Here is a 14,367-nt window from a genome sequence, read left to right on the forward strand (position 1 = left end):
CTTCTCTAAACATTTGATGTCAGCTAGCTATAGTAATTATTATTATTATTTTTGTAGATCTGCAAGCTATTTGAGAATTTTTAAATAGGTTTTTAAACTAAAAGTGTTTGTACATACAATTTTAAACTATAGTAGGTTTTTATATAGGTTTTTAAACTGAATTAATTTTTTGCTTGTTTGTAATTGTATCTTTTTATTAGCAAAGTCAAATGGAAGGATCTAATTTTTTTTTAAAAAGTAATATTAGTTTAGAGATTTGATTACAACATTTATAAATTTAGGATCTATTGCTCAAAATATTACATTCAGTTTCATAAAAAAATTACTTATTTGAATTTGTATTAAAATATGGGTTAAGAATGTTTTAGGTCCTTCTAAATATATAGTCAATTTTGTTTTTAGTCCATTAAAAATTTTTTTTAGAAAAATGATTTTTTTAAAGTTTTTTGTCCACACTTTTAGTCTTTTTATCAATGTCCGTTAACAGAAATCGGCAGTGCCAGCGGGATAAGGTGTTGATGTGTTATGTCATATGGTAAGTTCAAAAACATATAGTCAAAAATTGATTAAACTTTTGACTTCTTTTCTCCATAAATTTTTGATTTATATAAATAAATAATTTTTTTCATCTCAGTTGCTCAGAAAAAATGCAGAGGGGCTTTAGTAATTTTGTTTTGATTTTATTTGTTTTTATGAAATTTAAGATTAAAGTTGTATACACAATGCATGATAGATATGAGAAATATCTATAAATGTTCAGATATAAGATAGATAATAGGAATATTATGATAATAATAAATAGAATAAAAAATTTAGATTTTCAATCAAGTTTTCAATCGAGAATACATATGTATACATGTATACTTAATATTTGAAACGGCTTCTATTATGTGTATCAAATCAAAAGTAGTTCATACAAGTTAAATCTTCGAATTGATAATTAGTCCACAGAAAAAAAATTAAATTCATTAGTTTTTTTTATCCCAACAACATGGTTATATGATATGATGACGAGAAGAGCTATGGAGCACCGGCATCAAACCAAAATTAAAAAATGTAGCAGAACATTCTCTTCCCAGTAACCATTTGCACAATTAGCTCTAAAGCCACCTCCCAGCACCTCAACGGACGGACTGATAGAGTGAAACTGGAAATGCACTTCATAAATCCAAACTTAAAATTTAAATAATAAGGTTTTAAAAAATAATTACTCAAAAAATCACATTTTAAAAAAATTTACGAGAGTGTCTAAGTTTGGCAGAGCACACCCTAGAGTATGCGCTAATTTAGGTGAATGCCATTTCACCGCTAGATTGCTTTTTTTTTTTTAATAAATAATTTTTATTGCGCGGGATTCGAACTTAAGTCTTTGAGAGGAACATACTTTTAAGATTCAAGCGTTTCACCGCTAGACCACACACATTTTATCTCTTTAGTAATTAGTCGGTTTTTAGTTGCAAAATATATTTATGAGTCGGTTCTCTGTTGTACTATCATTATATCTAGTTAGTACAGCTGAGAAAAAAAATTGATTTTAGGTTGGATGGAGTGCAATAATACATAATAATACAATATTTGTTATTGTATTTTTTTAGTAGGTTCCAAAAATGAATTTTCTTAAACATTTTGAAAATATATTTTTAAAATAAATTTAGTTATAAAATTAGAGAATATTTAAAAAAAAAAAGTGTATTTGGAATGTCTCCCAAGATATATCTTTAAAATATAATATATTATTAATACAAATGTGCATTAAGAAATCCCCCTTATTTTTTTATAAGAGTAATAATAATGAAAAAACTATACTTTTCTCCCTTGAAGTATGGGCCAAAGTGTTCTTCATGTACCAATCCTAACAATTTTCGTCTGCATTGTACCATATGGATAAGTGATGTTGATACTTGATAGATGCAACGTTTACAGAAGCTTCCTCCATGCTTTGAAGTTTTGGCTTCATTTGTGCATCAAGTGCCAAAATTTCACCGTCCAAAATGATATTCCCAAACTTACAATAAAATCTCCTAATAAAACAAACAACTTGGAGGGTGATAGTGTTAAATGCAATTGGATGAATAGATAATTTATTTATTTGTTTGTATAGATTGGTCAAATATGATACTAGCTAGCTAGTAGTTTACAATGCATTAATAAACTAAAATAAGTGGAATATTGAATAAAAATTATTTGTCTAGTATACTTGAGAATCAAATAGCAAAGACCAAATCTTTATCTGTATTACAAATTATTTTTTTCAAATATATTTTGATTTTCTCTCTTTAATTTATGATAGATCTTATTTAGTTAACATGAATTCTGTTACCGACTACTTGTTAATTGAAGAGGGAAGATGAAGGGAAAGAGGCATAAAAAATTAGTTCTAAGCCAATGTCTTTGGACATAAAGGAAAGGATCATAATCGAGAAAGTGGTGGACGAGACAACACAACAATGAAGAAATTAATGGTTTTCAAGACACAAACAACTAGGCTACACGATTGAGAAAGGTTTAGAGATTCTTACTAAAGATAATCTTCTAAATATAAAGAGGCAAACACTTGAATTCGGTGAAAATTGTCAAGCAAGAAAGCAACACAAAGTGTCTTTTCAAAGATCAGATAATGCAAGAAGAAGAAATCAAATTCTAAACCATATGTTCATTCAGATGTATGCTCAGCATCTGAAAGGTCCCTTGGTGGCCATAAATACTTAGTTACCTTCATTGAAGATCACTCAAGGAAATAGTAGAACAAGGACTTTGCAAGAACAAAACTAGAAAGCAAATAAATCAAAAAATTAATAACAAAATAACAATAAGAAAGCAAAATACATAAATTGGTATTGAAGCTGAAGGTCACAAGATAACTTTCTCTAAAGGAAATTTAACTTCTAAATTCTCAGTTTACTTGAACAAGTATTCTATAAGGTTCTTATCTACCTATGCAAGCCAATTTAATCAACTAATGCCAAGAAGACTAAAACACTGTTTTAAAATCTGTAAATGAAATTCTGAAATAACATATTAACTAAACAAAAGAAACTAATGGCAAGAGTTTGTTTGCGAGTTGGTTTTTGGAGGGCTTTGGTGGGAAAGGTTTTAGAGGTTGCGTCTATACTTTGATATGTGTTTGATATTTTAAAATACAATATGATTATATATGCTAATGTATTACATTACTTTTGGAGAAAGCCATGGACAGAAATTGAAAGAAGATTTGGCTTGAATTTGGTTGTCCAAGCTTTCTCGAATATCAACTTGGTTCCTTGGAGGATCAAATCTAGATTGCTTAATTGCATTGCTTTCACTAACTCTGTAGATTTTATGGTCACTCACGTTTGAGGGCAATGCTTGTGCAGATACTCTTGCCAACATTGGTCTTAATTGTAGATCGCTCTTTTGGTTTATTTTTGTTCATAGTAAGATAGCAAAAGATTAGTGGCTTGACAAGTTTGGTACCCCTAGGCTAAGACTTTTCTCTTAAGGAGTATGTGTTTGGTCCCCCTTGTGATCTTGTTCTTTTGTTTAATATCACTTTCTCTTTTGGTTTTTAAAAAAGGGAATGAAGCCAACAAATGCACACCAGCAAGAACCGGTCAACATATGTCAACAAATGGACACCTCTCATGTTTAACAACAAAAATCAACTCCAATGAAGGGCACTCTAGGAAACAAGGTACATTGCAATAAATTAGTACTCGAGCTCGGGAAATAAAGGCACATAAGCTGCAGCAGGTAAAAATTGAGGATCATCGTACTCAGATCCTACACCTAGAGAACACTCAGTAACAAATGATAATTCAAACCATGGACAAACACATATCGCTTAATGCACGCATGTAGATGATCTTTTAATGACAGACAATTGTAACACCGAGATTGAAGGCTTTAAGATGACAATGAAGTCTGAGTTTTAATTATCATATCTTGGCAACATTTCTTAATTTATGTGAATGGAATTGCAAGAAATCTCAAATGATATAATATTTCATCAGATCAAGTATGCAACTGATATTTTGAGGAAATTTGAGATGCTAGAAAATAATCTTGTCGTAACACCTATTAAAACAATCTCTCTCATTTATTTTGTTTTATTTCAATTACTTCATTTGCAAGTAAGTGCTAAAGTTGGCTTATATCCAACAAAATAAACACTCACAACAACTTTGATATTCTAAAATTACTTTTGAACCAAGATTCTCAACACTAAAATGTATATCTATTTTTATATTTGAATTAAATCTTTATTACCATAAAAATAATATTAAACATTCATGTAAACGTTTTTCGCAAAATATTTTAATATTTTAAATTTTTAACATTTTTTAAAAAAGAATGTGTGCTATATACACTTGCTATTTGATATGTATGACAACAATTCAAATATCACTAATTTTTTCAGTATCAAATCTGAGCACATTTTTGAACCATTTCACAGAAGATTTTGGTATCCTAGTAAGATTGTTTTTGAAATCTACATAGTAGAGTCCAAACCGCACTGTATATCCCAAGTTCCACTCCCAATTGTCAAGCAATGACCATGCAAAGTAACCCTTCACATTGCAATCATCTTCCCTGCATTGAGTTCATGTCATTTCAATATCAAGATAGCTATCTAGATCAAGGATTCTACAGTTACATGAACTCAAGTAATTTTGAAAATTTGCATTAATATACCTTATAGCAGCAGATAGGTTTGAGAGATAGTCCCTATGATATCTTATCCTCTTGTCATCATTTAATGCCTTTTCTAAGGTTATAAAGGGTCCAGTTGGATCATCCATTCCTACAGTAAAAAATCTATTAACTTGAGCAATGAGAAGTATTCAAGAATTATAGACTACATTACGAAGCACAGAAATCGACAGAGGTACACAACATTGACACTGACATGTTTGACACATGTAAAATTTGAGATAATTGAGTGTGAATAAATACATGTCTCGAACTCATGTCTTCGATAAGAAGTGTAGGTAGTTATTGAACTCAATTGAAATTGGTTTCTGTGTGCAAAACTACTAACCGTTTTCGGTTATGATTACTGGTGTGTTTCCGTATTTGCTTTTCACATGTTTCATCAACTTTCTGATTCCCCAAGGGACAATGTGTAGCCAACTGGAAGCTGCCTAAAAAAAAGAAATTTGGTGTTGATATAAAAAAGAAATTTGGCATGAACCGATAACTAAACACACTTTTTTAGCATTGGTGGTTTGGTTTTCTCCTGAGCATACCTTATCTCCAATTGCAGCTCCTCTTCTGTATGCTAAACATCAGAAACTTCCATTCAGGTTAAGATTATGAATATGATGAAATGAACCAAAAAAAAGTTGTCACAGTTTGCATCAATAGCTTAATTACCGGTAGTAATAACAGCAGCATCAGATATAGCATCTTGCATAATCAGTTTATGAAACCGAGTCCTGTCGTTGCGAGTATACAGCGAGGTATAATGGTTTATGCCAATAAAATCCAATGATCCAACAAGCAAGTTTGAGGTTGCTTTAGTAATCTCTGGCAATCTCTCAGCTACTTGCTCTTGCATTGAGAGTGGATATTTTCCAAAGAAAAGAGGATCAAGAAACCTGATTCACATTACTCTAATTTCTTAGTTGACACAAATTAAGCTATCAAATTTTGATATGATTATTATGTTTCGAGTAAGTTTACCATCCAAGTGAAAAATCCATAGCTCTAGAAGCGGCTTCTTTGTCTTCATCGAGTTCAGTTATAGGTTCGTACCAAACAGCGTCTAGAGCTATCCCGATTTTACCTCCTTGATGTTCCTAGATTATCCATCAAATAACACAAAAAATAACTGAGATCAAACCAACCGCGAATTGGGTGATTTCCAATTTAACTCGTTGAACAACTCAGTCTCGTTTTTAAAACATTGAGTGAGACGCAAGGAATGTGATGCTAGTAATAAATATTTAGTATTAGTTGTATAGATGATGTGTTGGGAACCTTGAAATGTAGTTGGTAACTTCGGTAGACAGCGGCATGAGATAAGAGAATGTTATGAGCAACAATGTAAGGTTCCGTGGACGATTTTCCCTTCTTACATACAAGATGACCAAGAATGGAACATCTTCCCGGTGCCTGAATCCCTAAATCGTAACCATGGAGGGCAAAGTTGTGAGGTTCGTTGAAGGTAATCCAGTGCTTGACTCTGTCGCCAAAAGCATGGAAGCATGTATATGCATAATGCTCGAAATCTTTTCTGTCAATAGTAAGTAGAGATAAATATGAAACTCAAAACAAAAGTTCTAACACGCACACCAAAGATGACATTGATATTGACAAGTCGACACCAGTAATAATTTAAAAAACTGTCGATATGCCAGACACCATATACGCCTTCCATAAAAAAAGACAGTGATCCAGAGGGTCTAGAACATCAATGACTTACATGATTTGAGGACTTAACCATCCTTCATATTTATCTTCCAGCACCTGTGGAAGATCCCAATGATATAGAGTTACATAAGGCTGGATGCCTAAGTGCACAAAAAAAAAATGCTATTTAGTACATTTTTTATAATAACTTAAGATAAAATTCTAAAATAAATTATCTTGTAACCTTTTTCCAATAAAGCATCAATGAGAGTGTTGTAATACTTTATCCCCTCTGCATTTTGTTCCCCTGTTCCATCTGTTAAATTGTTACAAAAAGTGAAGTAACACAAAAATTACACAATGTTTTGAAAATATTGTAACTTACTTGGGAAAATTCTAGGCCATGAAATGGAGAATCTGTAAGAATCCATTCCCAAATCCTTCATCAAGTTTATGTCATTCTGTAAAGTAAAGAATTATAATATTACTAATATGTTTCAATGATTGGTTCTATTTTTGTGACTAACATGTTCATTGAAAGTACTAAACTGAGGTCACATCAACAAAAAATAGTTTATTTTGTAACTCTTTACACGCATGAACTTTATTCCATGTGTTCCCTTATGCTGATATTCTATTACATAAAGTTGGTGTAATGTTGTCATCATAATATAATGCTTTCATGTAACACTATTAAATACTTAGTCGGTGCACATTCTGACTTGTTTATTCTATATATAGCGCACGGACACCTTAAACACGACGCTCACACATGGAAACTGATAGTAATTTTAAAAAGTAAATAAATTAACATAATTACAAGTTGTCGGAGTTGGTTTCGGACTTTGAAACTGACACATATACACCTTATTTTCAGAGTTGTCGGTGCTACAGAGCTATATATCGATAGTGACAATTTGACAATATTGACAATTTGGTGCAAGTTATCTATAGGTAGAGTGAAGTTCAAGTTACCTGAAATCGGTGATATTGATCCACAGCCATATCTGCATTACTGAAATCCAAAATTCTCCCTAAACAAAATAATTCAAAACCTAAGAATCAGAAAATTTTCTTCCAACTTAAATAAGAAAATAATTCATTTTTCTACCTGGTAATCTTGAGAAAGTGTCCCATATGCTATCTCCTTTGTTTCCTTCATCAACAGCTCCCTCAAACTATATTACATAACACATTACTTCATTTTCAATTTCTTCTATAAACTCTTTCAATTATAAGATGATTGAATAATAATAATAATAATAATAATAATAGTACCTGGTGAGCTGAAGAAGCAGTTCCAAAGATAAACCCTTCTGGAAAATCTCTTCTGCTAATTGATTCTACTCTTACAAGGAGATTGATTATGAGGAAAATAGTAATAATAATTCTCATGGTGTGTTTGACTTAAGAAGTTTTCTTTAATTTGTTTATGGTTAGAGAGGCTATATAATATATAATTATACGTTGCTTTGAATTTGTGTATAGCAAAAAAATGCAAGCTAACTTTGTCTTGTCGTAAAGCTGAAAACTATATCTTAATAAGAAATAGACTAATTAAAGAGGATAAGTACTTGCCAAAAAAATGCATATTGTGAGAATATCATTGAATTTTTATCTTAGAAGTTTGACTATATGATTTTAAGGGATGAAATTTGGAACGATTGTAAAACTTGGTGTGATTTAGGACAGATGAGAAGGAAACTTGAATATGAGGGAATGGGGGAAGTCTACATCAATTCAATTGTAGGTTATAGTTACGGGCAAGAGATGATTTGTTTTCTTTTCTAAATGCCACCTTAGAGGGGTGTCTTTCCATTTTAATACATTTCCATTTCTTAGAGAACTTCTTTTATTGTTAGGGTGGGTGAGTTTCTTAACCACGCCATTGAAATCAGTTATTAGTAATTGTATAGGTTAATATCTATGTTAAGGTATGTTTATAATTATAATATACAGCTAATCCTAACTTGTGCCATTAAGGCGTAACTAACTCTTTTTTTTTTTTATACAAGTGGAAAAGAAAGAAAAATAAATGAAATCATTTAAGTTTCATTAATATGAGAATGATAATTCTTACATGTTTTGTTAGATAGTCAGCCAGTGGCGGAGTCAGAAATTTTGTTTTTACTAATCTTACACTTTGTTTTTACTAATCTTACACTTTGTTTCTATTAATTTTATACTCGGTTTCTACTAATTTTATCCTTACTTTTGTTTAAAAAATTTGCCTTTAATTTTGTCCTAAAATTTTACACCCTGTTTTTATTAATTTTTTCCTTAATTTTGTCTAAAAATTATTAATTTTGTCTCTAGTGTTGTGTAAAAAACCAACTATTAGGTGGGGAGTATACACCGAAAGGAGGGGTTGAATCCGGGCGCGTGTCCGGGCTCGCTGGGCTATAGCTCCGCCCTTGTAGTCAGCACAAACATTTTTCTCTTTAAAAATATGACATATTTGAACTCGTTATTCATTAGAGAAAAACTATTTAATATTCAAAAGAATCGTGATACAGTGATGTCAAACATTAATAGACTTTAACTCTAAAATAATTTAACTCCTTAAGAAAAACCTCTTGAATGTTGAAAAGAAATACAATATAATAATGTCAAATATTAACGAACTCTGACTCGAAGATAAATTAATCTATGTCATTTAAGAACCAAATATTAAAATATATGTATTCAAAAAATATGTATATTCAATTTATAAAATTAAAATATTAAATTAGTTATATATATATGGTCAGGATAAAATGATAATAAGTAGTCAATTTAATATAATGACACATTCGATAACTCTTTATTGCATATCCGTATAACAAAATCAACCGTTGGTTTGAAGGTTATAATCATATAGATCATGTCTATAAAGTTTAACGTCAATCGAAAATCATTTGACATGTCAAAGAGATACATAAAAATTAACGTCTTACAAAACTTAACAAAACGGTTAATTTTAATCCTTCTATTTAACATATTAAATGATCTTCGATTATGTTAAATTTTACAGATATGATCTAAGATATGATCTATATGATAATAGTTTTCAATCCAACAATAAATTTTATTATACTGATAAGTGGTAAACAGTTATTCGAGATATCATGATATTAGGTTTGATACATTGATGTCATATATATATATATATATATATATATATATATATATATATATATATATATATATATATATATATATATATATATATATATATATATATAATTTAGATTTTTTATTTTTCGTTTTAAATTTTATTGTTGAGTATATTCTATTTTTTAATTGACGTTGATAAAAAATATTAAAATATAAATTTAATGGAATAAAAAATTAAATATAATGAATTAAAACTGAATGAATAATATTATGTTTTGGTAAAAAAAAAAAAATCTACATATTTAATATTGAGAGTTGATTCTATGTAGCTTAATTTTATTGGTTCCTTTCGTAAGTTACTCACAATTCGTACAGAAAACAGCGACAAAGAAAACTTTTTAATTCTGTAGGAGTACTAGAGTTTAATTAACAGCTGAATACAATCAACAAACGTGTTAAGAAACCACGCAACTAGTTCGAGTAGAACTATTCATTCATAAAATTAAGACTTCCATACCAAGTAAAAATATTGGGTACCGAAATCTCAATAGTTTGTTTTCAATTAAAAATTATATACGAGATACATAAAAAGGAAGATATAATTTGTCGAATAATTGCATGTTTGTAAAAGTAAATATGAAGTAATTATTAAGTTTATCCATGTTGTTAATGATTGACATCAAAGACTTACTTAAAAGTACGGCTTATAATAATTCTTACCGTTGGAAATTGATGGTGTTTTTTTTTTATCTTATTCAAATCTTATTTAATTTGCATATAAAAAATATTCTTCATGTTTATATGGTTATTTGACATGCCTACTAATGTTATATGTTTGTTGTTCTTTTCAATCGATTAACTTGTCGCTGCTACCGCTCCAAATTCTATTGCTCAGGTCAACTGTATCCCTATGCTGAGTGGAATAAACTTCAAGTCTTGGAAAGAATATGCGGAGTTCGTTCTTGGATGGACTTAGACTTTTCCCTAAGGGAAGAATGTCCCACCGACACTAATGAGAACCCCAATGAAACTAAAGCAGAAAAATGGACCGATCTAACCGGATGTGCCTCGTGATGATCAAATCATTCATACCTATAATTATTAGGTGTTCTATTACTCAAAGCGGAAGCTTCAAGAGGTTCCTCAAAACCGTGGAGCAATTCTTTGATAAAAAAATGATAAGGGTGCAGGAAACTTTTCTCAAAATAAGAAGGAAAATGAACAACCTAAGAGTCCATTTGCTTCTTTTGCAAGAAGGCTGGACACATGAAGAATGAATGTTCCAAGTACGCCACATGGTGTGGAAAGAAGGGTAATTTTCTCACTTTTGTTTGTTCTTAAATTAATTTAGTTTATGTGCCTAAGGACACTTGGTGGGTAGATTCTGGTGCTACTAATCACATTAGTATATCCATGGAGGGTTGCCTGTTGAGTTGCCCGCCAAGTGATGCTGAAAGATTCATCTATACGGGCGATGACAATAAAGTTGCAGTAGTGGATATGACTACTTTTATGATTCATAAAAAATCTCAATCTTAGGACATGTTCAAGTCATTTAAAGCTGAGGTTGAATTTCAACTTGGAAAGAAAATAAGGGCTGCCAATTTTGCTCGTGGTGGTGAATACTATGGTCGGTATGATGGATCAGGGGAAACAACATCCAAGGCCCTTCGCGCTTTTCCTCGATGAGTGTAAAATTGTTTCGCAATACACAATATCGAGAAAACCCAACATAAATGGAGTTGCAGAATGACAAAACCGGACACTTAAGAATATGGTGAGGAATATGATTAGTCATTCTTCTCTTTTAGAGTCACTTTGAGGAGAGGCATTAAAGGTTGCATTTTATATTCTTAATGGAATACCTAGTAAAGTAATAGCTAAGACCCCTTATGAGCTATGGACTAGGAAAAAGTCCAGCATTAGGCACCTGCACATTTGGGGATGTCCAAGTGAAGTGAGGCTTATAGGCCTCATGAAGGTAAGTTGGACGCAAAGGCAATTAGCTGTTATTTTATTGGATATGTCAAATGCTCTTACGAGTATAAGTTTAATAATCCTATCACTAGAACAATTTTGAAACAAGAAATGCTAGATTCCTTGAGGATGTAATGTTTGGAGGGGAATGAAGCATAACAAGTGTTATCTTTAATGAAGAAACTGTTTCTCACAATGATAAAGTTTTTGTATCTATCTTTGTTCCAGAAACAGATCTCAAATAAATAATGATGTTATTTCTAACACTCCCGAAGAACAAGACAATATTCAATTTAATTAAATTTATATATTAATATAAACTAGTTATTTATTGAAGAAATTGAATTTCTTAACTGTCAATGGATCATTTAGATTTTGTTGGTAAAAGATAAAGGATAATTGAACACCTGTAAAATGAAGTTTAAGTATCATTTTTATAATAATAAAAGAATGTATCATTTTTTATATTAATAAATGAATTTCACCTAAAATATCCTAAAATTCAAGGTATCTAAAAATTTACGTAGGATTTGAAAATTGAAATGTAATTAAAAAAAAAAAACTATAAGTCTATCCAAAATAAAAATTAGTTTCTAATTCTATAAAACTATGAATTTTTAAGTTTAGTTATTAAATAACTACGTTTTTTAGGTCCCGGCTTAAAAAAATTCGTTAAACATTAGGTTTTATATTTTGAATAAATTATTGCATGCAAAGTAGTTCAAATTTTTTGGAGGAGTCATATAGGCCCTCAACATCAAATAGATTCTTGTTATAAGATAAATAAAAATAAAGAAGATCAGATTGGAGATAAAAATATTCAATAAATACGTGGAAATGGATATAATGATCAGTAAGACGTGTAGAATTTGTTTTATAATATGATAAAGAAATTCTAGGATAAGAGTAACTGAATATGAATTGGGTGGGCATTGAGTTCGTTTGACAACTTTAGATAAAACTAAGCCACCTATTCAATTTATGCAAAATATTAAAATTAATTTAATAACTAATAACTAATCTATATAACACATATTAATATAAAGATTAAAATCATAATCATAATTTTAAGGCGGGAGTAAAATAAATATACGAACACGTCTACACATAGTTTTATGATCTATGATATATTAATCAATGAGATAATTATTAAAAATTATAGAAATACTTGAACAAATCTATGTTTTTTTTTAATGAGAATGATAATTCTGAAAAGCAAAAATGTAGAGACAAGTGACTAAACACTCTTCAAGGAGAAAAGAAATATTTTGTTTTTAAAAAACTACAAATCAATTCTACCTTTAATTAAAATCAATTTTAGAGATCATAATTAATCATACTTTTGATGAATCAATGACTTCAAAATTGTGGTGTGGCTCGGTTCCCCCTTCCCCTGCTTCTTTCTTGTCTGCCCTCCCTCCATGTTTGTGAGATCCCTCTTATAGGCGTATGTTTTTTCGTTTTTGTTGTGTTGCCCTGTGTTTTTTGTTTTCATTTCCTTCCTCTCCTCCTGGTTCATTTCCTTATTCTCTGCTGGTTTTTTGTTTACCGCTGCTATGGACTTAGAAAACGGTAACCACAACTCTGTTGAATTGCAAGAAACCATGTTTCTACGCTTGGAAAAACCAAATTTCCCTAATCTTGTGAAAATCAAAAGGATTTCCATTGGTATGGACCCAAATAACAGTATTCTCCTCTTGGATACATCTCAAGAAATCATGGGCAAGATATATTCTTGTTCTAAAAACCCTAATTTAATTGAACATGAAAAAAAAAAACTCACATTATCAAAACCAGTCAAAAATCTAATCTTTTGGCTAGAAAGGTTAACAACAATATAGTCTACAAATCCATTGAAAGTCTTAATATCCCCCAAATTAGCCCTATAATGATCTCTAACCTTATGTCATCTCAAGGCCTTCCTTCTAGTTCAAAAGCTCTAGAATTTTTTTTTGTATGAGGAAGATGAAATAAAAGAACAAGAAGAATCACCAAAAGTTTGTTTCTTGAGGAAAATCATTATTAAAAAACCTATCCATCGGGGTTCAATGCAAGCTTTGTAACCCCACAAGTCTTGATGTACAGAAATAGGTGTTGTTATTTTTAAGATCTCAGTTGAAAAAAAGGGAAATCAAAATTACATTATCAAGGGAATCCCATTGGTGTTTGCCCCTATTTAATTACTCTTCGATTGAAGAGCGTGAGAATACACAAGTCTCACGCACTTCGGATCTGAGGGTTATTAAATAATTGAAGACCCCTAAATTTGCCCGACAAATGGGTATGAAGAATTAACCTGCTAAATCCTAGGGATTGACATAGCAAGCATTCACAAATTCTCAATTGTGCATCAAGGATTAACTTGCTAAAACCTAGATTTTGACATAGCAAGCATTCATAGACCCTTTATACATGCATCCTTACCACAACTTATTAGGTAAGGAATGCGGGTCCGAACTCTATCTGGGATCCGTCCAGTAGGGTTAGAGAAGAGTAAAGAGAATTGACTTGTTAAAACCTAGATATTGACATAACAAGCGTTCACAGATTCTCATTTATGTATTAAGGATTAACCTGCTAAAACCTAGAGTTTGACATAGCAAGCATTCAAATACCCTTATACATGCATCCTTGCCATAACTTATCAGTTAAGGAATGCGGGTCCGAACTCTATCTGGGATCCGTCTAGTAGGGTTGGAGAAGAGTAAAGACAATTGACTTGTTAAAACCTAGAGATTGACATAACAAGCATTCACAGATTCTCATTTATGTATTAAGGATTAACTTATTAAAACCTAGAGATTGATATAGCAAACATTCAAAGATCCTTATTTATGCATTCTTATCATGACCTAACGAGTAAAGAATGCGGGTCCGAACTCTGTTTTGGGATCCGTCCAAAAGAGCCGGGGAAACATGAAGAATTAACTTGCTAAAGCCTAGAGACTGACAGAGCAAGCGTTC

General features: G+C 30.8%; 1 protein-coding gene across 2 annotated transcripts; it reads right to left on the reverse strand.

Moving 5' to 3' along the window:
• Nucleotides 1–4,291: 4,291 nt before the first annotated feature.
• On the reverse strand, nucleotides 4,292–7,848 carry LOC131602438 (putative beta-glucosidase 41). Of its 2 annotated transcripts, none has more exons than XM_058874555.1 (13): nucleotides 7,609–7,848; nucleotides 7,442–7,508; nucleotides 7,306–7,364; nucleotides 6,716–6,791; nucleotides 6,575–6,637; nucleotides 6,404–6,491; nucleotides 5,959–6,214; nucleotides 5,662–5,777; nucleotides 5,353–5,576; nucleotides 5,226–5,257; nucleotides 5,018–5,120; nucleotides 4,672–4,780; nucleotides 4,292–4,569 (listed from the first exon to the last, which is right to left on the reverse strand). In XM_058874555.1, the coding sequence occupies exons 1-13, from the start codon at nucleotides 7,723–7,725 to the stop codon at nucleotides 4,374–4,376; spliced, it is 1,506 nt and encodes a 501-aa protein (XP_058730538.1). In that variant the 5' UTR covers nucleotides 7,726–7,848; the 3' UTR covers nucleotides 4,292–4,373. The 2 variants fall into 2 exon arrangements, with proteins under 2 accessions (XP_058730538.1, XP_058730537.1); XM_058874554.1 differs by having other exon boundaries at nucleotides 6,575–6,646; nucleotides 7,609–7,841.
• Between the last annotated feature and the right edge of the window lie 6,519 nt (nucleotides 7,849–14,367).

Source organism: Vicia villosa, linkage group LG5 (genome assembly GCF_029867415.1).
Source record: "Vicia villosa cultivar HV-30 ecotype Madison, WI linkage group LG5, Vvil1.0, whole genome shotgun sequence".
NCBI lineage: Eukaryota > Viridiplantae > Streptophyta > Magnoliopsida > Fabales > Fabaceae > Vicia > Vicia villosa.